The 24,156-nt window shown below is 34.4% G+C and overlaps 2 protein-coding genes across 2 annotated transcripts; one reads left to right on the top strand and one right to left on the bottom strand.

Annotated features, from left to right (window-relative positions):
* Nucleotides 1–8,154: 8,154 nt before the first annotated feature.
* LOC134267118 (heat shock 70 kDa protein 12B-like) lies at nucleotides 8,155–20,126 on the top strand. Its single transcript, XM_062749342.1, has 2 exons — nucleotides 8,155–8,876; nucleotides 19,889–20,126. The coding sequence occupies exons 1-2, from the start codon at nucleotides 8,155–8,157 to the stop codon at nucleotides 20,124–20,126; spliced, it is 960 nt and encodes a 319-aa protein (XP_062605326.1).
* A 2,655-nt stretch (nucleotides 20,127–22,781) lies between these two features.
* LOC134267107 (uncharacterized) lies at nucleotides 22,782–24,156 on the bottom strand. The gene is made up of 4 exons (XM_062749334.1): nucleotides 24,002–24,156; nucleotides 23,519–23,710; nucleotides 23,075–23,420; nucleotides 22,782–22,979 (listed from the first exon to the last, which is right to left on the bottom strand). Exons 1-4 carry the CDS (start codon nucleotides 24,154–24,156, stop codon nucleotides 22,782–22,784), a joined length of 891 nt encoding a protein of 296 aa, XP_062605318.1.

Raw genomic sequence — 24,156 nt, 5'->3', positions numbered from 1 at the left:
CTCACTCCTCCATGGCACCTGATCCCACCTCTGATGTTTTGGAGGTCCGTGTTTGCTCTGCTCTTATTTTGTATATTTGTTTAATGGACGTTGAGATTGAATACTGTTCGTTATTTCCATATCCTTCCTTACTCCATATTTATAAAATTTTAATTTTATGTTTATTGTGCGTTTTTGTTAAACATTTAGACACTCTATTTAGATATTCTTTTATATGAATTTTAAGAGCAGATGCTGTAAACTAGGTAATTGGTGGCACATGGCATGTCATAGATTTTTATTATTTTTTGCATGTAAACTTATAAAAGCAAGTGTTTACATACAATGTATTTAAAATACTAATTGTTACGTGGTGGTGAGGTCAAATAGATCCAAGATCAATATGGTTTTTGTAGAAACGGGTGTAGTTTTAACTCTTTTCTTTTAACTACAATGTAAGTGTAAAAACAAAACATGCACAAAACTATAAGATCAGGATTTCTAAAACAAAAATATAATTTCTGAAATACTTAATACATACACCACACTCCTCCCTGACTAGTAAAAAAAATCACAAATGAAAACAAAAATGAAATAGATCATTACAACAAACAGATAAATCAAATACCATTAAGAATAACTTCAAATTAAATGAATTTTACAGTTAGGTTAATCTCAGTTCACAATCATAATCTCACAAATTAAGTTCGTCCGGCTTGTTACGAGTTCGTGGCGGATTTCGGTGTAGCTCTGGTACGGGTGTACTGGGTTCCGCGTCCTTCAAGCTTTCTTGAGTTTAGTCGGTGGTGCAGGGAGCTTTCACGGATGGCACAAACGGAATATCCAATGGAGTTGGATATGCGGGTTGATCTTTGGACGTATGGACGATCTGGTCAACATGTCTCCTCTATAGTGTTCTGTTTACATCCACCTTGTACGATAATGTTGCAGTTCGCGAATGGATACGTCCATTTGCCCATTTGTCCGAGTTGTTGCAAAGATGTCCTCAATTTTCGGAAGAGGGTATTTGTCGACGCACATCACAGGATTTATTTTTACCTTGTAATCGCCGCACAGTCTGACATTTCCATTCTTCTTAATGGCCGGGACTATAGGAGTAGCCCATTTACTATGTGCGACAGGCTCTATAATTCCATCCGCATGTAGTTGATCAAGTTCTTTTTCAACATTGGTCCTCAGTGAGTAAGGAATGGTTCTCGCTTTAAGAAACACAGGTTTGGCTTCTGGATCAACTGTAAATGTCCCCTGAATGTGCTTAAGGGTTCTGACTCCAGGTGAGAACAACTCTTTGTAAGAGTCAAGAAAATTCTTCAAGGATGATGGATGTTTTGTGTCACTGAAGCGTAAAGTCTTAATCTCCTGCCAGTTGAGCTTTAGCTTTCCAAGCCAGTCTCTTCCAAGTAAAGCTGGTCCATCATGTGGGACAACAAGTAATTCGAGGTTAGCAGATTGCAACCTAGGTTGAACGTTCACCTTCACTTTGCCCAGGGGTTTAATTGTGTCTCCTGAATATGCACGCAGTAATTCACTTGATGGTTCAAGGTTTACATTGCCAAAGTTTGCACTATAGTCATTCTTAGAAATCTCGGAAACAGCCGATCCTGTTTCGACCTCCATCTTGATGACTTTTCCATCCATAATTAGTTTCACAGCTATTGGTGGTTCATGATATGATTTCATGTGAAAAGTGCTTGTGATTTGTAGAAGTGGTTCTCCATTACCCTCCATGTAGCGTTCTTCAGAGTGAAATTCCTCCTCATTATAGAATAGGAAATGTTTTGTCCCTTATTTCCGTCACGTTTCGCCCTTATACAGGCTCGCTCAGTGTATCCCACCTTCCGACAAAAAGAGCAGACGGTGTTCGTGTGTCGACACTGCGATGCTGGATGATCCGCATCACAACGATAGCATGAATGTTTCTGTGTTGTCGATCGTGCGTGAGGTTGAGTGTTTGCATTTCTCACTGTAGGCTTCTTGTTAAATTGTCGAGGTTTCGGACGTGTGCTGATCTTGTTAACTGTTTCACTCTTTACCCCCTGTACTTCAGCTGCATCTCTCGCTGTCGTTTCCATAGCTACCGCCAGGTTGGTAGCTTTTTCCAGTTTAAGGTCTTTCTAAGAAAGTAGCTTCTTCTGTATAGTTTGTCGTAAACCAACCACTTGCCTGTCAGGTAATGTGTCACTCAAAGCTGCCTCAAATAGACAGTTGGTTGCCAAATTACGCAGCTCTGCCATGCACGACAAAACTGACTCACCTTGGCGTTGATTGCGCTAATTAATGAAATCCGAACCGCTCGGCAATGGCATTTGGCTTGGGACTCAAGTGATCACGCAGTGCTTTCAAAGGTCTTTAATGCCTTTCCGTAGCCTAAGCTGGAGCAGTTAGGTTTTTCAGAAGTTTGTTAAGTCATTGGACCAATTAAGCTTATCAAAGCAGGTACTTTTTATTATCAATGTCATTAGCGAGGAAAAATGCCTGTAGTCTCTGCTCATATTATTCCCATGATTCGACCGAATCATCAAGTAAACGTACTTGCTTCTCGTCGCCAGTTGCTACGTTGTTATGAGGACAAATAGATATAGGATCTATATGGTAATTTGTAAAAATGTCGTTGAGACAATGAAAAAACGTGTAGTTTTAACTCGTTTATTTTAACTAAGTGTAAAAAGCAAAACATACACAAAAGTATAAGATCAGGATTTCTAAAACTTATAAAAATATAATTTCCTGATTACCTAATACATACACTAGTTACATTTATGTCTTTTACGTATATGAAGATTGATTGATTTATTGTATATTGTTTAACGTCCCTCTTGAGAATTTTTCACTTATTTGGAGACGTCACCGAATGCAGGTGAAGGGCTTCAAATTTAGACCTATACTCGGCACTCAGGGCCATTGAGCAGTGAGGGTTCTTTATCGTGCCAGCGCTTACTGTGACACGAGACCTACGTTTTTAAGGTCATATCCGAAAGACCCGTGACTTTCACTTCTATTGCCGAGCGCTTGGCGAAGGAACAGTCACTACCTTTGTTTACGTCTTAGGTATGACGCGGCGCCGCGAACGAGAATCGAACCCGGGCCTCCCGAACACGAAGCGAACACTCTACCACTAGGCTACCGTGACCGGTACGTATATGAAGATTGCAATCATATAAAGCATCTGTTTGATTTTTTGATACTCGGTATTTAAAACACAAGAACATGTGTATTTGCACATGCATTATGCAACAACTGAAAGCAGACAGACTACCTTATTAAATATCGTATTTCTGAGTAAAGTTTCTTGTTTTATTTTCTCAGGAATTAAAGAGTCCAGTGGCAAAATTATACTTGCACGTTCTTAAATGCAGAAAATATTCTTATGTACACAGTCTCGGCTTTATCCAAGTTTTTTAAAACATATCATAGTCCTATAAAAGCCTTTTTCCCAATATTTTCATATTTTACAAAATTTAATTTTATATATTTACATTTCCAATTAATTTCCCCTATGAATAAGGCTATGATTATTTACAAAAAATGATGTTCATTTTTTCGTGAACAACATTGGGTATGTTCTACGAATAAGCATGAATAGCTCCATTGTTGCGTCATAATACCGCTCTTGACGTCAAAAAATTACACATCTATGCCCCGGGGTATAGTTTTTGCTATCCATCCTCGGAAAATTTTCATGCAATTTTGCCTCCATTTTTAATTCCAGCGATACATCTATTGACTGATGATGTCATAATGACTTCAGTAGCATTGTGACGTCATCGGGATTTCTTCTAATTATTCTTGCAGTATTATCTTACTCCAAAAAATTCAAACCTAAGAAATTATATTATACATCAGCATAATAAAACGCTTATCCACTGGTTGTGAATAGAATAACTCTTATGAAACCTTTGACAGGGACTATTCCCCGACCGAGGCCAAGCCCTGGGGGAATAGTTCCCTGTCGCGGGTTTGATAAAAGAGCTATCACACTCACAACCTGTGGATTAGTGTATATTATTATACCTCTACCGTAATATCTTTATATAAAATTAATACCATAAAGCTGTCTATTTCTCTGAGGACTACTCCCTGGAAAATCGGAGCTACTCCCTGGGACTATACTCCGTCATGAATATTTATAAGTGATTTTAACCAATCAAAGTGTTCAGTGGGCGGAGCGTTCAAGGAATCTCGAGTCTGTGACGTCATATTATTAGCAATGTAACTAAAACGTCACAACATTTCGACATGCGATGTCGAAATTATACTTGAATTATACCCAAATAAAGACAACGCTAAATTTTTGAAATGTCAGTGAAAATACTTTTGAGAAATAATTTTATCGTTTTAAGACACGAAGCATTACTTATGATACAATGTATTAAATCGCATGCATTTGTAATTATGACTCTATAGTATATTAGCTGACCTGAGCTTAAGGCTCAAGTGAGCTTTTCCGATCAAAATTTGTCCGTTGTCTTTCGTTGTCGTTGTTGTCGTCGTTGTAAACTTTTCATATTTTCATCTTCTTCTCACGAACCACTGGTCCAATTTTAACCAAACTTGCTATAAAGTATCCTTGGGTAAAGGGGATTCAAGGTTGTTCAAATGAAAGACCACGCCCTTTTCCAAGGGGAGATAATTATGAATTACAGAAAATTAATGGCATTTTTAAAAAATCTTCTTCTCTAGAACCACTAGGCCAGGAAAGATGAAACTCATGGTGAATCTTTATCAGGTAGTGTAGATTCAAGTTTGTTCAAATCATGACCTCCAGGGGTAGTGTGAGACCGATCAAAGTTTAACATAGGAATATACATGTATAGGAAAAATCTTTTTAAAAAAATCTTTTTCCCAAGAACCACTGGGCTAAGAAAGATGCAACTTATGTGAAATCATCCTCAGGTTGTGTAGATTCACGTTTGTTCAAATCGTTATCCCTGGGGATGGGTGGGGTGGGGGCAAAATAGCGGATCAAAGTTGTACATAGGACTAGATAAGGAAATATTTTTGAAATTTTTCAAGTACATGTACTTTAAAGCCATGATTAGTGATATTTATGTGGAATCATCCTCAGGTAGTGTAGATTCTATTTTGTTCAACCTTTCAGGGATAGGTTGGGCCACTATGGAGGATCCAAGTTTTACAATAAAATATGAAATAAAATAATCTTATCAAGAAAAGCGAAGCCATGATTAGTAATACTGATATTTTATACGGAAGCATTTTCCGGTAGTGTAGAACTCAATTTGTTCAAATCATAACCCCAATGGTAGCGTGGGGCCACAATGGTGGATCAAAGTTTCACATAGAAAAATAAAGGAAAAAATCCCAAGAACAGAAAAGCTATCTTTATCGTCATATTGACATTTAAGCATCCTCATGTATTGAAGATTTAAAGTTATTCAAATCAAGGCCTTTGGGATAGGGAGGGAAACAACGAGGAAACAAATTCAAATTATTATGCAGTTATATATATTGGAAGAAAAAATCTCTTTATGAAGAACAGCAAAGTCATCTGCTGTATCAATAGGAAGGCAATCTCAAGTAGTATTAACCCCCCCCCCCTTTCAGTGAACTTTTCAGTTCTGGTCTGATTTGTGCTTTTTCCTGTCCCATTTGCTCAGGCGAGCGATGTGGCCCCTGGGCTTTTTGTTTTAAACAGGGCAGGAGCTCTGTTATTGTTGATTGTTTACGATTCACCGGATGCGTTCAGCCCTCAAAGTCTACGCATCACAACTGCACGGACTGAGAAAATTTTGTGTGTTTGTTTTGCTTTCGAACATGTCTACTCTGATTTTTCTGGATAAAAGTATTAATATTTTTCATTTTTACACAACAAAATTGCCACTTTCCCTAAGTATTAAGAGTAAACTTAAAATTTGTGAAAGTGTAAGGATGTGTCAATAAAACCCGCCAAAAATTTTTAGGTTTTAATAACTTTTACATGAAATCAGATGTTTAATTAATTTTGGTGTGAAATGCTATCAAAATACGAGTATAAAAGTTGTATATTTATAGTTATATTATACAGAAAAAATTACCCCCAAATCTGTGTCTGACTACCTTTAAAGCTTGCTGTCAAATAATTAGGATAATTAGGAACCGGGGGGAGTGGGGTGGGGGAGTTAGATTCCAGTTTCAAATTATTAAATAGCTGTTCATGTTTTATTTTAGCTTCATTTACGTAGCTCTCTCCTATTTTTTTTAAATCTAATATTTTTGGAGAGAGACCAACCCCCCCCCCCCCCCAAAGGGGGAGGGGGCTACATTAATGCAGTTAGTTTTATTAAACCACAAATCTTTTTAAAATTATTTTTCGATGAATATTTTTAAGGACATACTCAACGTACCTTACCTACTGATAATTTTCCAGGATATTCTTAACTTAAATTTATAATTTCATTACATATTTTTAGACAAAAATTCAGCATGCGTTTCCCGTGGATTTTGAAAAGTTATCGAATTTAGAAAATTTTTGCATTATTCAAATAAAAATGTATAAAAATGATAAAACATAAATTCCAAATTTTTTTTCATCAAAAGTTGTTTTAAAAGAGGTGTACAAATCCATTTATAAACATTAAAAGTACATGTTCTTGTTTATATATGTGTGTGTTTTGTTTTTTTTTTCTCTCATATATTGTCTTTTTTGGTTCTTCATAGTTTTGCATGTTAATGTCTGTTTAAATGGAACAAGTGTAATATTTATTTAATGTCATATTTTATTTATCTCCATGAGGAGGAAGTAAAGCATGAATGAATGAACCAGAGACCTTCAAAAATTAAATGATAGCTTTATTTTATCAATTTTTTTAATGCTGACTTATATACGTACATTTTTTTTCAAAAAATGCAATGGTGATTCAGTGTAATAATAAATTTTCTCATAAAACTGGATAACATTTTGTATCAATGTACGTCACATTTCCACTATTTCCAAAAAAAAAATAAATATACATCTATACTGTAAATGACTTTTTACTCGCGAGAACTTTATTTTTGCGTAATTACACGCGACAGTGTGATTGTAAAAATTTAATTCTCGCGTATTAAAATAGCATTCCATAATATTATATAAAGCAATAACCACAATTTGTGAACAATTTGTCTCGCTAATCAAGGGTCGCAAAAGTTCAGTGATCTTCACTAATAAAAACAATTTATTACATTTTTACCCGTGAAATACTGTAATTTATTCATTGAATAAAAGTGACATCCTATCACAGTGTGAAAGGATACCAAAATGATATCACTGTGAAAGGATATCAAAATGATATCCTGTCACAGTGTGACGAATATCAGAAGTGCGTAAAACTCTCGATTTCCCTTCCCATAACGAAGATTGCTGTAAAGAAAATATCCCTTGACCTAATATAAGATAGATGGAAATAAATAAACCATTCTGACAACGAATAAAACTGTCAAAATTACCAAACATATGCTGCTAAATCCATGTTTACAGTGTTTTCACCTCACATAGCAATGACGTCTCAACTGATCAACTATGACGTCACGAGTGTAGGGCTATATTACAAAAAAACAGAGAGAAAGGAAAAATTAAAGAATTTTTTTTTAAATGTAATAAACAGAAACTCGTGAGACAGGATTTTTTGATATTTTCACTCGTGCTTCGCACTCGTGAAAATATAAAAAATCCTGTCCCACTCGTGAAATAAATTCCATATTCAGCTACAAAACATTGAATATCCTCTATGTACATACGTAATAATGATTCTGATCGATTACTAGTGTGTGAAGAATCAGGATCTGCTTACATAGTATTCCTTGTACTTGTAGTTTGTAACAAAGACAAAGATACAGATGGTAAGAAATAGTTTACTCTTTTTAGGTGGATCTGCAGATATATCGGTTTGTGAAAGTATGGAAGATGGAAACATCAAAGAACTCTACGTTTCCTCGAGCGAAGACTGGTGCTGCACTTTTGTATTTGAAAAATTTTGTAGCATGTTAAGGGAAAAAATTGGAGAGGGACCTATCGAAGATTTGCGAGCAAATGAAAAGGACTTTCATGATTTTTATGAAGAATTTAATTGTACGTTAAACTTTTTTTTGAAAGGAAGTTCAGAGTTTTTAGTTCTTAAGACTCCAGTTCAACTTTTACAAAGAATACCAAAGAATGCACTGTCATCCAATTCAAAAATCATGTCAAGTTCAATTGACGAATATTTCTTTTTTCACTATGACAAACTAAAGGTGAGAGCTAGATGTATTAATGAGCTCTTTGAACAACCAGTTTATAAACTATGTGGCTACATACGGAAAGCCATCAGTCATCCAAATTCCCATGGAGTCAAATTGATGGTTATAGTTGGCGGGTTCTCTGAAAGTCGTATGCTTAAAGAATTCCTTCAGGAAGAATTCCCAGACGTGAAAATCTATATTCCTAATGAACCATCTCTTGCAGTTATGAAAGGAAGTCTTATATATGGTCATAATCCAAGTGTTATTGCTCAAAGAATAGCCAATTTTACTTATGGGTGTGTTCCTATTTTTGAATTTGAAAAAGACGAAGGATTTACATCATTTGGCACTGAGGAAACACCATTGTGTAAAGGACCATTTGATAAACTTGTCGAAATTGGAACAGTTCTGCTCATAGGTGAACCCCAGGTCGTCAGAAAATACCATAAACCTGTTGAAGCAAAATTTGTCTCCTTCTTTATCTACGGATCAGATTGGAAGAATCCAACAGATGTGTCTGATAAAAGTTGCTTTTATCTTGGAAACATAACAATGAAATATGAAAATTTTGAAAGAGATGCAGGAACTGTTCAATTGGAAATGTTATTCAGTGGACCTGTCATAAATATTACACTTAAAGACCTCAATTCAAAACGCTCGGAAAAAGTAACAGTAAACGCAAGGTATGTTACAATAAGATATCTTTTATATTAGAGTCTGAATATCGAACCTCCATCTATGTTAATTTTTCAATTCATCTGAATTTCAACTTTTCATCAAAGGACACCCAGTCCCTACAAAATAAATTTCGTTTAAGGGTTTTTTGGAAAGTTGAAGGACTTCTTTTAATTTTTCTTATATACTTTGACGATTAATTACATTCACGATATCACAAAATTTGCTTAAATTGTTTCATCAAAAAAGTCTCTGGTGTTTTAGAAATAACTTAAATATCATGGTATATTTTAAAATATTATACTTTCATGTAAATTAGCTGAATCTGTTTGGTCGAGAAATATTTGTTTAAAAAACACTATTATCCGCTGAATAATGAAGCCGCGCCCTCAAGCAAAGCAACATTCAACATTGCTTGACGACGGGTGGTATTCAAAACAATTTCGACTGCGCAGAATTTATGCGCGCAGAGTTCACTGTTATATGTATTTGTATAAGACATTTAGCATAATATTATAAAAAAAATAGCATATAGTTGAGTGTAACATTAAAAATTTTCACCCCATCGAAAAGCATTGTTAACCCCGGCTGTGCCTTGGTTGACAATGTTTTTCTTGGGTTGACAATTTTCAATGTTACACTCAACTACATGTAATATTTATATAATGCAAAATGTAAGCTCGTGATGCAATTAACATCCAAGAAAACGCTAATCAAGAAGCCCATTGGCCATAATTATAATCTGCGTAAGTAAAACCCCCGTCCTTTGTCAGTATTACTTTTTCCTATTTCTTCACATATGATTATTAATTATCCTATGTACCCATTACCTTCAAATTAAATGGACGCTATCTGAAGACCCTTCTTCAAAAATGTAAATTATTATGTCGTTCGTGTTTCTGTTAAAATGATTTCCTATGTATGCCTTTATTTAACTGTGATCGTTCATTGAGCCACACCTTGTCCTCGGAGTCATATTTTTAAAAAAAGACGCTACATGTACCTGAGGATGCTTCCATATCAATAGATAGTTTTCAGTTGGCCCAAATATTAACAAGAGTTATTTCCCGTTACCGTTTTACGCTCTCTTATTTTCATCTTCTTGGCAGAGGTCATTTATAAACAGTCTTCAGCTCAGTATAGTGACCATGCTAGCTTTAAAAATGAATTTCTTTGCGAAGACAATATGAAAATTTGTGGGATTTTTTGTGTTTAGGAGATCTTTAAGAGAACTTTTCAAAAATGAAAAAAAAATAAATTAAATGCTTCGCTATTTATTATGATATATTGTGTATTGCATTACCTATCGAACAACCCTCGTACATGTAAGAACCTACTTTATTTCATAGTTTCAGATTTAGATTTTTCTCTAAATTTCCCTGCTACAACTTTATAAATTTATAAGACATACATGTATGGAAAAAATTACAAAATTGAGCACTAAGAGGGCGGCCAAGGGAAATAACTCGTAGAGAAAATACGTCCTATGAAAACTATTTAAATGACTTTCTTATTGAGAAAACATTTTTAAAGAGAGACACTATTAATCTTTTTTTTACTTAAATCTCTATCGCCTTAGAGGCATATCCGACATGTACTTGAAGCTCTCTGCTAGAAGTTTTGACGGGAAATTTTCCTTTTTACAAAAATTCTCAAGCGATTCAAAGTAAATATATCGAAAGACATTTGTTCAAACAGTGTAAATTTTACTGTCGTTTTTTTTAAATCTCCATATCATGAGACGCCGTGTTGTATTTACTGTTAAAAAGTGATAATACCTATTCAATTGGTGATATCACCTATTCAAATAATTTGTATCACCAATTCAGATTTTGAAAAGGTGATATCATCTATTTGAATAGGTTATATTTCCATTTCTTATTTTTGTCTCTGTGATAACTCATTAAAACTTAGCGGAGTTAATTTCTTGATAATCCTGTCAGAATGTAAATCAGGCAAGTCGAAAGGGAGGCCTAATTCAGTGCCAATCTCGTGCGCATCTGTCTCTGGGTCTGACGTTAAGGATGCTTAATATGCATGAGAATCTCGTGTGTCTGCCTTTCTGTTTGGCGTCAGTGGGAGAGGGCTATGGAAATTGGCAAAGAAATCTTCATGTAATTTAAATCTATGTCTACATTTTTAAAATATAAATCTACAATTTATTTTATAGTGAAACACAAATATAAGGAATCACTGTCTAGTTCGCATAGTATGCCAGGGACATCAACGATAGTGAGAAACATGGGATAATTTAAGCTATCGTTGATGCCCTGACATACTATACGAACTAAATGGTGATTCCTTAAATATCACCTATTCGACTAAGTGATTTCACCTATTCAAATAGGTGATACTGTTAAACTCGTTTAGTACGAACATGATTATCGCGGACTTACGGATATAGCGAAGTTAAATTTCACCTTTTAAAATAAATGAGACATGTATTTCCTATTCAAATTGAATAGGTTATATTACTTATTCGATTAAGTGAAATTACCTATTCAAAATATTTTCAGCGCTCTCGAGCGCCTGCAACTACAATAATCAAGATTCTTTGAATATGCATGCTCGGCTTCACGATCGAGTATCATTGGAAAACTGTGAAAGATGGGCCGTACGATAATAATTTCATTGTATCATGTTGTAGCATAAATAACTACATGAATGTTTATTTATTCTGTAGCTTACACTCTAAAAATAAATAAAAGATTATTATACTTTAAATTTTCCGTTATTTTTTAACAGTAAAAGCCCGAGTCATTCTCTGATTGTTTTATACAAGGACAAGGGAGATTTTCTTATGTCTAAGCACAACCAAAGATAGATTCTGATATCTGATTGGTCGATTCATCCAATCTTACAAAGTCCAGAAACAAGAATTTACACTTAAAATAATGAATAAATCCATTGTTTATATTTAAAAATATCTTAGACAGATGTGTATTGCTTTTAACCAAACATTTTTTGACAACAGTGATCAAAAGCCAAAAAAATCAGCAAATTAATTCACTTGATCAGAGATCATCCTCTCTGTGTTTTATAAGTGCTACAGCGCTAGATCATCTATCTTTTTTGAAAGATAAACTTGTTAATGAAATAACAAAAGCTCCCAAAGTTAAAGGTCCCTAAATCTCATTTACTTTCACTTTCGTTTTCTAAATCATCGTTAATGGAGACAATTGATTGTTGATTTGCATTTATTTTTAAACTTCTCAGTAGAACTTGTTTTTGATTTGCTAACAAATTACTTTATTTCAATTACATATATCTATCATGTATAATATGAGAAATATGACAAATCATGTAAAATGCATGATAAATGTTCTATAGCGAAAAATACAGAGTGAAAGGAATGCCACTCTGTTGTACACCAGCTGGGTAAAATTTACAAAATTTATATAACCTTACAGGAATCCATAACATAAGGTTTAAGGTTCAAGGTATATAAAAGTCTTGTATATAATATTGATGAAAACTGTTTAGTCCGAATTTTCTTAGTTCCAGTGGAAATCTTAATAGTCTAAGGATCATTTATTTTTTTTTAATTGTCGAAAGAATACAAATAGGTGATATCACCTAGTCAAAAAAAGTGATATCACCTAGTGGACTTTTACGAGAAGCACTGACTTATACAGTTTACGATTTACTGGGACTTTTAAACATGTATCATGTTCGGAGGTAGAGAATTGATGATACATAAGAAAATCTTTCTAGTTGTCAAAGTGTTGTGTTAGCCAGGAGTTGAAGGTAGGATTGTTTTCATTTTCTTCAAGACAACTTAAATGTTCATTGAAATTAGCCGTTATTTTCTTTCAATTAAATGTTGATGATTTATAATTTATATATGTTTCATAAAAGAGCTTCCATACATTGTCCTAGTGTAAAAGTGTAAAAGTAAGCTGTCAACTGTTAAAGTCAGCGCTCGTCGTAAAATTCCATAGGAAATGAATAGGTGATATTACCTATATGAAGTTTATAGATAATATAACTTTTTGGCAGTAAATACCAAAACGGCGAATCATACATGTACCATGCACGATTACAGTGGCTGCAACGTTATCGTTGACAACTTACACGCACGATCACGTTACATGCATGAATAACGCACGATAAAACCTGTTACTCGGACGATCCTTGACGCACCCGATTCTACACGTTACACGATTGCTAACATAAACGCACGATTTTTCACGCAAAATTGGTTCAAAATATTTAAGAATGAATAATTTCAAAACGAAAAAAGGGCTAAAACCTATTTTAAGGTTCAAATAATTATTTTTATTATTTCATTGACTTAAAAATACTAAAAAATGAATTAGATGTTTCTGGAAATACATTTGTCTATGTGTGAATAATCAATTATGTTGAATTAAAAAAAAAAACTTTTTACCTATGTATGCCTAATCAATAATTTTAGATTAAGAGAACTATTTACGTTAATCTCCGACTTAAGAAGAATGATTTTTTTCCTTCTCCATATAGAAGATTTACATGTTGGCGGACCTTGAATTCTGATTGAATTTGATTTGCGCAGTAAAGACGATAAGATTGAAAAAAAAAAACAAGAGGCCCATGGGCCACATCACTCATTTGAGTAGTATTGGTGATGTCGTTCTTTACCCGATTTCCCAATTGTTATACCTAGTGTGGCCTCGTCCTCACCCTGGGAGGTCACAATTTTATCACAAGTTAGAATCTACACTATCCCATGATGCTTCCAAGTAAGTGTCAGCTTTTCTAGCTCAGTGGTTCTTGAGAAGATTTTCAAAACTTGTTCCTATTTATTTCTAAGTAAAACTTGGATTCCCTATTGCAGCCCCGCCCAACCCCCCTGGGTCATGATTTGAACAATTTAGAATCTACACTTCTTCCAGATATTTCCAAGTAAGTTTCAACTTTTCTGGCGCAGTGGTTCTTGAGAACAAGATTTTTAATGTGTGTTCCTATATATTTCTATGTATAACTTGAATTCCCTATTGCAGGCCCGCCCAAACCCCGGGGTCATGATTTTAACGATTTAGAATATACACTACCCCAGATTGCTTTCACATGAGTTTCAGATTTTCGGCTCAGGTGAGATAAAAATGGAATAAATTGAAATAAAAATCATGAATTATACGTATATCCATGTTTTTCATTGGTTAATCTCTGAAATTCAACAGTCAGTTTATAAATCCTTTTTTATTCAGAAATTACAAATTTAAGAAACTCTCGACTGACAATGTTGCATAAAAGCACATTCGCCGACTTGAGAATTGTTAATTTATTTATCTGTAAAAATGTCAGTTTGATGTATTTATTAAACAAGAGGCCCATGGGCCAGATCGCTCATCTGAGAAGCTTTGACCATTCTGTTCTTTACCAGATTTCCCCTTTATAATACATAATGCATCCCAACCCTACCCCACTGATCATAATAATTATTTAGACATTTTGAAATCTACACTACTCCAGGATCCTTCCATGTGCACATAAGTTTAAGAAAATTTTCAAAGATTTTTCCTATATATTTCTATGTAAAATATTTTGATTCCCCATTGTGATCCCACCCTTCCCCAGGAGGTCATGATTTAAACAATTTAGAATCTACACTATACAAGTATGCTTTCACATAAGTTTCAGTTTTTCTGGCCCAGTAGTTCTTGAGAAGAAGATTTTTTAATGACCCCACCATATTTTTGTCTTTTCTTGATTATCTCCCTTGTGAGGAGACTTGGCCTTTTATTTTAACAATTTGAATTCCCCTTTAATTAAGGATGCTTTGTACCCAGTTTAGTCAAAATTGGCCCAGTGGTTCTTGGGAAGAAGTCGAAAAATGTGAAAGTTTACAGACGGACAGACAGACGGACGGACGACGGACACAATGTGATAAGAAAAGCTCACTTGAGCCTTCCGCTCAGGTGAACTAAAAATATCAGGACCTTAATTAATTACCAGAAAACACAATGAACATTAAAAAAACGGTAACACATCTAAGTACGGTTTATCACAAAAAGCCACGCTATTTGCATTGATGAGAACATATCAATGTACGACTTACTATATTACTTATTAACAGCAATAATTAGTTCGTTCCGCTTTTAATTATGTAAGTCGCGCTTTATTTATTTTATTTTGATTAAAAAAACATGTTAACCAACGAAATGCATATTAAACAAAACATTCCAATAAACTTACAAAACGAAATTTACATGTTTCTTAAAAAGGGCTCATTACATCCACAGTTTATTTTTGTCCCCCGCTTTCGCGAAAGCGAGGGGACATTAAATCTCATTCGTCTGTTCGTCTGTCCGTCCGTCAGTCTGTCCGTCCGTCACAAAAACTTTAACCTTGCCCATAACTTTTGATTTAGTGGAGATATGATTTTCGTATTTCATATGTATATTCCTTGTGATAAGACCTTTCTTTGGGTACCATCAAATTTGACCTTTTGACCTTGACCTTGGAGTTTGACCAACTTTTACGCAAAAATTCCAAACTTTTACTTTGGCCATAACTTTTGAATGGTAGATATTAAGACTTTCACATTCCACATATGTATTCTTTGTGACAAGACATTTCATTGAATACCAACAACTTTGACCTTTTGACCTTGACCTTGGAAATTTACGTACTTATGAAAAAACTATAACCTTGACCATAATTTTTGAACGGTTGGGGCTATGACTTTTATAATTCACATTTGTAATTCTTGTAAGAAGACCTTGCATTGGATACCAAGAACTTTGACCTTCTGACCTTGACGTTATAAATACTTTTTAAAAATTATAACCTTGGTCACAAATTTTGAACTGTATATACAATGACTTTTATATTTCACATATGTATTCTTTGTGGCAAGACCTTTCATTGGATACCAACAACTTTAACCTTTTGACCTTGACCTTGGAGATTTACGTACTTCTGAATAAACTTTAACCTTGACCATAACTTTTAAACGGTAAGGGCTAGGGCTTCCCTACTTCACGTATGTAATTATTTTGATAAGACCTTTCATTGCATACCAAGAACTTTGACCCTTTGACATTGACCTTGGAGTTTTAACCTTTTTTAAAAACTTTAACCTTGGTCACAACTTTTGGACGGTAGATACTAGGACTTTCATATTTTAAATATATGTATTCTTTGTGGCAATACCTTTCATAGGATACCAATAACTTTGACCTTTTGACCTTGACCCTAAAATATAATATCTCGCCCACAAAGACACCGAAAGCGGGGGACCACAATTCTTTGAATTTGCTTGTATATTTCAATACAGCACCACTTATAATGTAAATGTCAAATATCCAGATTGGGGTATTGATATCATAAATATTTCTTATAGAATTTTTTAGTTTTTGTCAAATTCTAGTGAAATGATTCCTTTCGAGTTTATTAGTAACAGAATTTCAGAACTTTCAGTGTCAATTAATGGCATCTTCTTAAGACAAGTACACACAGTGAAATAACCTCATAATACCTAATAATAATTTTATTATCAAAAAATAATTTTCTCCTTGAAAACAATTAATATCATAATCCTTTTAATATGTGCATAAAACATGAAGAAAATGAGTTCTGAAGAGACAAGGAATGTATTTCAATGAATTACATGTGTCAAATTGAATAAAGAATGTTTAAACAAAATGAAAAATCTAATTAAAAAAATATTTAGTATAAAAAGTCCACTTTCAAGAGTTATCTTTCCTAATTACCCAAGACTCAAAACACTATGGAACGTTTGACATTATCATTACATTACATTACATCTAAAATTCAGAACAAAGCTATAAATTGCCAGAGTATACATTTAAACCAATAAAACAAATATAAAAATTAACACCAACACAGTTAATAGTGCAAGTAAATAACTTTTTTAAAATTTCAACAAGGTTGTAGATTTTAACTCGAATTTCCTCCATACAAACATGTCATTGATTGATAAAGCTCACTGCATGCATCGCTATGAAATTGACATTACTTGCTTTGCGAAGATTTGACTGTTGTTTTCTTTTGTTTCTCTTCTTTTCTTTTGTTTTTGCATAATGAATCCGTTACTTTGTTTTCACTGTTTACAACACCGCATGTTTCATCTATTTTTAAAGGTCAGGGTCATATTTTAGAGGTACCTGTATAACTTGTCTCCAGAGTAAACCGGTCTACACAATGGAGGTTTATTTTTTGTGAAGTACGTCATCAAAAAGTGGTGTAATAAGCCTCCTCAAGGTTGTGTCACACTGTCACGATTTTTGCTACGATTCCACATGACTTACAAAAAAAAAACACAAATCCCTGACAATCGGCACGCTAGCCTAGCATTTTTCTGACAGAGGGTTTTTTTTCAGTGTGACACAATACGACTACGATGTCTGCTCAACAATGTACAAGGCTTATACGATAACAGAACGAGTTTTGATAAGTACTATACGAACAAAGACATGAAAGAACGAACGCAATACGATCTTATACGAATTTGTATGATAAGACACGATTTTAAACAATGCTCAATACCTACATGTCTGTACCATGCAAACACGATATTCCCACGAACAGTGACGAGCTCTTATGAATACACTTGATTTGAGTGTATATATATATATATATATATATATATATATATATATATATATATATATATATATATATATATATATATATATATATATATATTAACAGATAAATAGCAGTTTGTAAACTTGTTATTTATCTCTTATATATATATATATATATATATATATATATATATATATATATATATATATATATATATATATATATATATATATATATATATATATATATATATATATATATAATTTTTAATTTTTATAGTCAACAATAATTGATTCTTTTCATAAAACAGATATTTCTTTATTATGCATGGATACTAAGTCTTGCTTTCAGTCAAAAACTTTCCTCCCTCCACAAGTTCTGTACCTTGGTAGAAGGTTGTGGATGTTTGACTTCCTTTGATACGTAAAATATAAAAAACAAAGAGAAATCGATTGCTAGAAATGTAAGTTTACTATCCATCACGAAGAACGAAAAGTGCACATTTGCAGCAGATAAGAAGGGGGGGGGGGGGCTTCCATTCCGTTTCCTGTAAAATACAGTACCAAAACTTTTTCTGGGTAAAAATTATACTTCAGCGATAGGTATAATATGCATCTTTAATGTCTCTTCAATAAAGTTGTTATCTGCAATAAGAAAGTGTTGTTGTAGCTTTTTAAGGATCATTTTGCGATGTTATTAATGGAAAGATGAAATAGGATGTAATCCTAAAACTGTTAAAAAAATAAATTCCGGCACAAAATCATGATTAAAAAACTAACGCACACACCTTTGTATGTGAAATATTGTCTCTCTCTCTCTCTCTCTCTCTCTCTCTCTCTCTCTCTGGAAAATAATATCGCTATTTACAGAATGCCCCTTTTAAGCAGACCTCATTTTTTATTCATACAAAGCTACATTCAAAATCGCACATGTATGAGAAAAAGAAAACATTTCTGTGGCCTTACACATTTAGTTAAATCGACAAAAAATATAAATTAACAGTTACAATGTACTTTTTTTTCATATATGTCAGTTCGACGTACATGTTTCATGATCTTGATATTGTATAACTTTCGATCCTTAAATGGCGAATTAAACCTCTGAAACAAAAGAAGCATACAATCCATCAATCTAATATTTTTTTTCTGTGTTTGGGGTGGGTGTGTACATGAAAGTCTATAGTATCGAATGAATCTAAGATCCCACCAAGATTTTATAAGCATATGGCACATAAAGGGACTTTAGGGCACAACAAACCATCACCCCACCCCACCCCCCCAAAAAATCCCACATCTGATCGTGTCTATCTCATTTTTAAGGGGGGTTGGTGGAAACCAGATGTTTCTTTTATAAAGCTAGAATTATCAATCAAAAAAAGGAAACAGAACGAATAATTAAATAAAAATCACATATGTAATGTCATTTGAAGTCGGAGATGATTTTTGCTTGTACAGTTTTTACAATCCACGTATCTTTTCCGATAAAACACAGCGCCATGACATAGAATTTGTAAGTTTTCTTTTGAAAAGTTTCACTTATTTCTAGTCTATGAACAATGACATGTTATATATCATTTGAAAGAGGAGAAAATTCTCTATTAGAATCACTAAAAAAATCAAAATGTCAAATTTTTTACTTAAGCCTGGTTTTCGCTTGACGGTCATCATATATATATATATATATATATATATATATATATAGAGAGAGAGAGAGAGAGAGAGAGAGAGAGAGAGAGAGAGAGAGAGAGAGAGAGAGAGATGCTTAAAATTCTCGAGCATAATTTGGAAGTTGTATAATTAGGCAGTAGCTACAGTGCGGAGGCTTCAACTGCTGTAAAATATGGGGGAACTTGAACATGATATTGCAGAAAATGACGAGGCAGTTGCCCATTTATTACACAACGGGCGTCCACAGAGGCAAAGAAGAAGATACTGGATAAGACCACGGATCACCAGACGAACTCAGTATTGATATTTTGATCGCTTGCTGAAAGAACTTGAAAATAGGATGTATTGTCATTTAAAATCTTTCTCAGAGTTGATCGAGCCAGATACGTTTAGAGAGCTTGTAGACATATTGAGTCCCAGATTACAAAAACAAGACACAAAGTTCAGAAAGGCTTTGGAACCTGGATTAAAGTTGGCCATTAAACTTCGCTATTTAGCAACAATAGAATCAAACACAAGTCTGATGTACGGATTTCGAGTTTAACATAATACAATTTCCTTGCTGGTTCGTGAAAGTATAATAGTGGAACATGCTGATAAAGTAATTGCATGTCCAACAACTACAAATGAGTGGCAACAATTAGCTGAGCAGTTCAGAATTAGATGGAACCTGGACCATTGTGTTTTGGATGGGAAGCAAATTGCTATCAAATGCCCCCGAAACGAAGGTTCACTTTATTACAACTACAAAAGGTTCCATCCCATCATTCTTATGGGCCTTGTTGATGTTGATTATAAATTAATTTGGGTTGATGTAGGTCCAAATCGTTCTGCATCAGATGCTACTGTGTTGACAACTCAGAATTAAAAGATGTCATCGAAAATCATAATATTGGATTTCCAGTAGCTGCCCCTCTACCAAATGATAACAGAAACATCCCGTATTTCATCTTGGGTGATGACACCTTCCATCTCAGGACATGGCTAATGAAACCTTTCGCAAGAAGGACTTTGACCAATTGTCACGACAGCCGTCGTGCTCTGTTGAGTCAGTAAAAACAATTTTTTTTCTATTTACAATTTTGTATCTATAAATAAAATCAATAAAACCATATTTACAACATATTTTTAAAAAATTATCTACAATAAATATCCCTTAAAGTCTTTATATGTCCATATCCATTCCAGTGTACCACGCGACCGCGTCCTGACACTTCCCGTTTTACGACGGACTCCCGCCAACTGGCACCCAGTGGGTTTCCAGCCCAGGTAACGCTGGTACTACGTGTCCACACAAAATGGTCCTTACAGATAGAATAAGGCCGGAATATCTCTGGAACCTTTAAATTAAATAATATTTTAAGTCGCAAGTTACGTATACTAAAAATAACACGTCAACATTGACTACAGTTGCACCTATGGCACATGATACAAAACAGTACAGGTAATTCTAACCGAACACTATTATAATAAGAAAAACGTTAGGAATGCATAACATCTTAACAAAAGTGGTTTTAACTATTAAACCTACAACACCGACTTAAAAGCGGCAAAACAAAATAGCTTACGTACGTACATAACTTTGTACATTACACCAGAAATAGAACAATAAATGGATGAGTAACTATACCCAGAAAAAAACCTGTATCCATTCACTTCTTTAATTATTACCACCTTTTAACACTTCGTTAGCTTGTACAGGTCTAGATGAGATACTAAGTTTTTATAGCCAGCGTAACATGATTACTGGTTAAATTTTTTTTATAAACAACCCTTTATTTAGTAATTTTACATGCGTTCATTAGTAGCTACAGACGTAATTTGCACTATGAAGTCGTTACTCGTACTTGTTCGTACTATGTAGTATGCGGAAATTGGTAAAGGTTAAATGAATTAAAGAAAGATAATTTTTTTTTATTTTTCAAAGTAGATAAATATCGTCAAAGTTTATTTTGCACTGTAAATAAATATCGTCAAAGTTTTCATTTGTCAAATTTTAAGATGAGGGAATCATCAAACGTTAACATCTTTCCTTAATGGCATTGTCATGACCGGGTTATTTTTCAAAACTTGCTTATTTTCGAGTAAGTTTTAATGCAAGAAATAGGTGGCTTATTTTCAAAACCGGCTTATTATTAAATCCGTCTTATTTTCATGATTTTAGGGTATACTAGTGGTTGATGATCTGTCTCGAGTAGGAATTCTTTACCATACAGATACCTGCGGAACTTTTGAATTGTCCAGATTATTGCATAGCACTCTTTTTCGATTGAAGAGTAATTTACCTGACATTTGAAAATATTCTTGCTAGCTTATGCAACAGGTGTCTTCACACCATCTTCGTACTGCATCAAACTTACCCCTGCCCCAACACCACGATCTGACGCATCAGTCTGTACAACAGATCTTTCATTTAAATCAGGTAGTTTGAGAACTGGTTATACCGTAAAAGCGTTTTTGAGAGTGATGAATGCATTTTGCTGCGGTTCTTTCCAAATCACCTTGTTCGGCTGGCCTTTCTTGGTAAGATCTGTCAAAGGTGAAGCAATAGCTGCAAAAACGGAATGAATTTACGATAGTATCCTACCGGACCTAAAAATGATCGTACTTGCTTCGTCGTTGAAGGTTGGGTAAAGTTGTGAACGCAGCTAGGATAAGGCTGTCCGTAAAATATCAAACTGTTCAGACTGTACTATCTTCTCTGAACTACCAAGATATGACGTCATAATAGAATATGATGTCAAGTCACTGCATACTTGAGCTGACATGACGGGGAAAGTGTCATAATTTGTACATGGAATGTAGATTTATTTTGGGGCCTTGTTGTTTATTTCAAGTGATATGGTAGTTTTTTTAAACTCCAATGTGCTTTTATAAAGTTGAACATTGTAAACTCAATATCCCTATTCCTTTCGCTTTTCCGATATGCACATATTCAAACATTATAGAAAGACTATGTGTGAAACGCTCCCCCTACACGTCCGTAGACAGAGTTAGAATTTAAGGATCGTGTTTATATTAGACTGGCACAAGTGATAAACAAAAAACAAATTCAAGATATGCGGTGTGAATCTACAAGAGAAGTATGTCCTCTAACTGACTTTTGCTGGGTGACTGTATGTATTTATCCATTTTTCTATAAATAGCGATAAAGAGTGGAAAATATCTCCTCTAATTTTGGTGAGTTGAATTTCTCAAAAAAGATTTTCTTAACAGCTAAAAATTAAACCTGCCCCCAGCACTTTCTATGTACCAGAGATCACTATGAATTGACTTTATAACCAACTTTGCACAATATTTTTTTTTGAACTTGTGCCGAAGCAATTTTTGTGTAACAGTTAGTAATATAAATCTCCGCCATGTGATCAATACAGTCATATGACATCACAAAAATGCTTTATTGTAATATCTGATTAAACTATTATATCAAGTTGACTGCAATTTCAAACAAGGATTACATATTGAAATTAAAATCTAGCTCAAAATAAAATGCATATTTTAAAGCATTTTAAGCCTTCGGACAGCCTTATCATAACTGCGTATGTCGGAAACTTTGTCAGGAAGAGGTCTAAGTTCTTCATCCCCTGAAATATGTCCGAGACACTCAAGACTCCGGTAACCAATTAAGCACTTACTTGGTTTCTCAGTCAAATTCGCCGCACGAAGTCTTTGCAGAAGTTCCCGAATCACCTTGACGTGTTCCTGAAATGTTCAAGTGTACACAATCACATTGTCTATAAAATTATCCACACACTGCATTCCGTCTACAAGCTTACGCATCAGGCGACTGAAACTTGCGGAAGCGTTTATCAAGCCAAAGGGCATCACCCTGAATTGAAACAGACCAAATGGCATTTGGAAAGCGGTGATCATCTTTGCTGCATCATCCAATGGTAGCTGCCAGTTTCCCTTATATAGATCAAATTTGGACACATATTTAAAGCCAGATAATTGCACATAAATATCATCAGCATTTGAATGGTTTCTGCATCGAAAACAATTACTTTATTAATTGCACGAAAATCGAAACAAAACCTGTTCGAACCGTCCTTCTTTTTCAGGATGACTATCGGGGAACTGTATGGAATCATCGAAGGCTCGATCGCATCGGCTTCCACCTCCTTCTTTACCTCGTCACAAACAACGTCTTTTGAAGTAAACGGCAGAGGATTAGGCTTAATGCGAATAGGCCAGTCACTAGTCAACTTGAAATGATGAACTCCGAGATTCGTCAAACCAGGTACATCTGATAAAACATCTGAAAAATCCTCTAGCAGTGTCTTGACCTCTGCTTTTTCATTCTCAGATAGATCAGCACTTACTTTTATATCTGCCGGTCCCTCCTTTTTCCTTTTTTTCAATTCTTACACGTGAACAGAAACTGATCTCTGAATATCATATCGAAGAGGCCATCAAAAGTCTTGTTAACTCGACCAAGTTCGATCCACCTATCAAGATAACTACCGAGACGAACATCAAACTGTGAAAAGGTTTCCCCTTCGTCAGGTCTGCTCTTACGGAAGTTTTGACGAAATCCGTCCTCCGTCTTTTCAAACCTTTTTAGTAACGCTGTCTTCGAATCATCATAGTCCAACACTTTCTCCTGCGGCAACAGTGCATACACATCCAGTGCTCGACCTCTGAGTAGTGCGCTCAAGTTAACAGCCCAACTGTTCAACTTTTATTTCTGTGCTGCAGCATACCTTTCAAAACGTCTCAAATACGAATCAATATCATCCTCAACTTCACCAAACACAGGCATTTTTGCAAATTTTGCATTCCTAAAATTTTCTAATTTCGTTTCTGACTCCTTTACAGCTAACTTTTGCTTTAAGGTTTGAATAGTTTGCATGAATTTACTCTCATTCTTTCCTTACCTTTCTTTTCCTGTAGTTTGAGTTTGAGTTTCTCAATTTCAAGTGCCTCTTTACTGAGATGATACTCCCTTATCCTGTTTATGTTTTTCCTGTTCAGCTGCTCGTAGCTCACGTTGATGTGCCTGTTGTTGCTGTATAAACTGCTGCAAGTCCACACCTGTCAAGTTTAGACTCTGACCATATTCTGCAAGTTCTTTCAATGTCGACAT

Source organism: Saccostrea cucullata, unplaced genomic scaffold, assembly GCF_032062105.1.
Source record: "Saccostrea cucullata isolate Sc308-1 unplaced genomic scaffold, CSIRO_AGI_Scuc_v1 ctg736, whole genome shotgun sequence".
NCBI classification, from domain to species: domain Eukaryota; kingdom Metazoa; phylum Mollusca; class Bivalvia; order Ostreida; family Ostreidae; genus Saccostrea; species Saccostrea cuccullata.
Note: the sequence above shows the minus strand (reverse complement) of the source record. Positions and strands in the feature narration are given on the sequence as shown.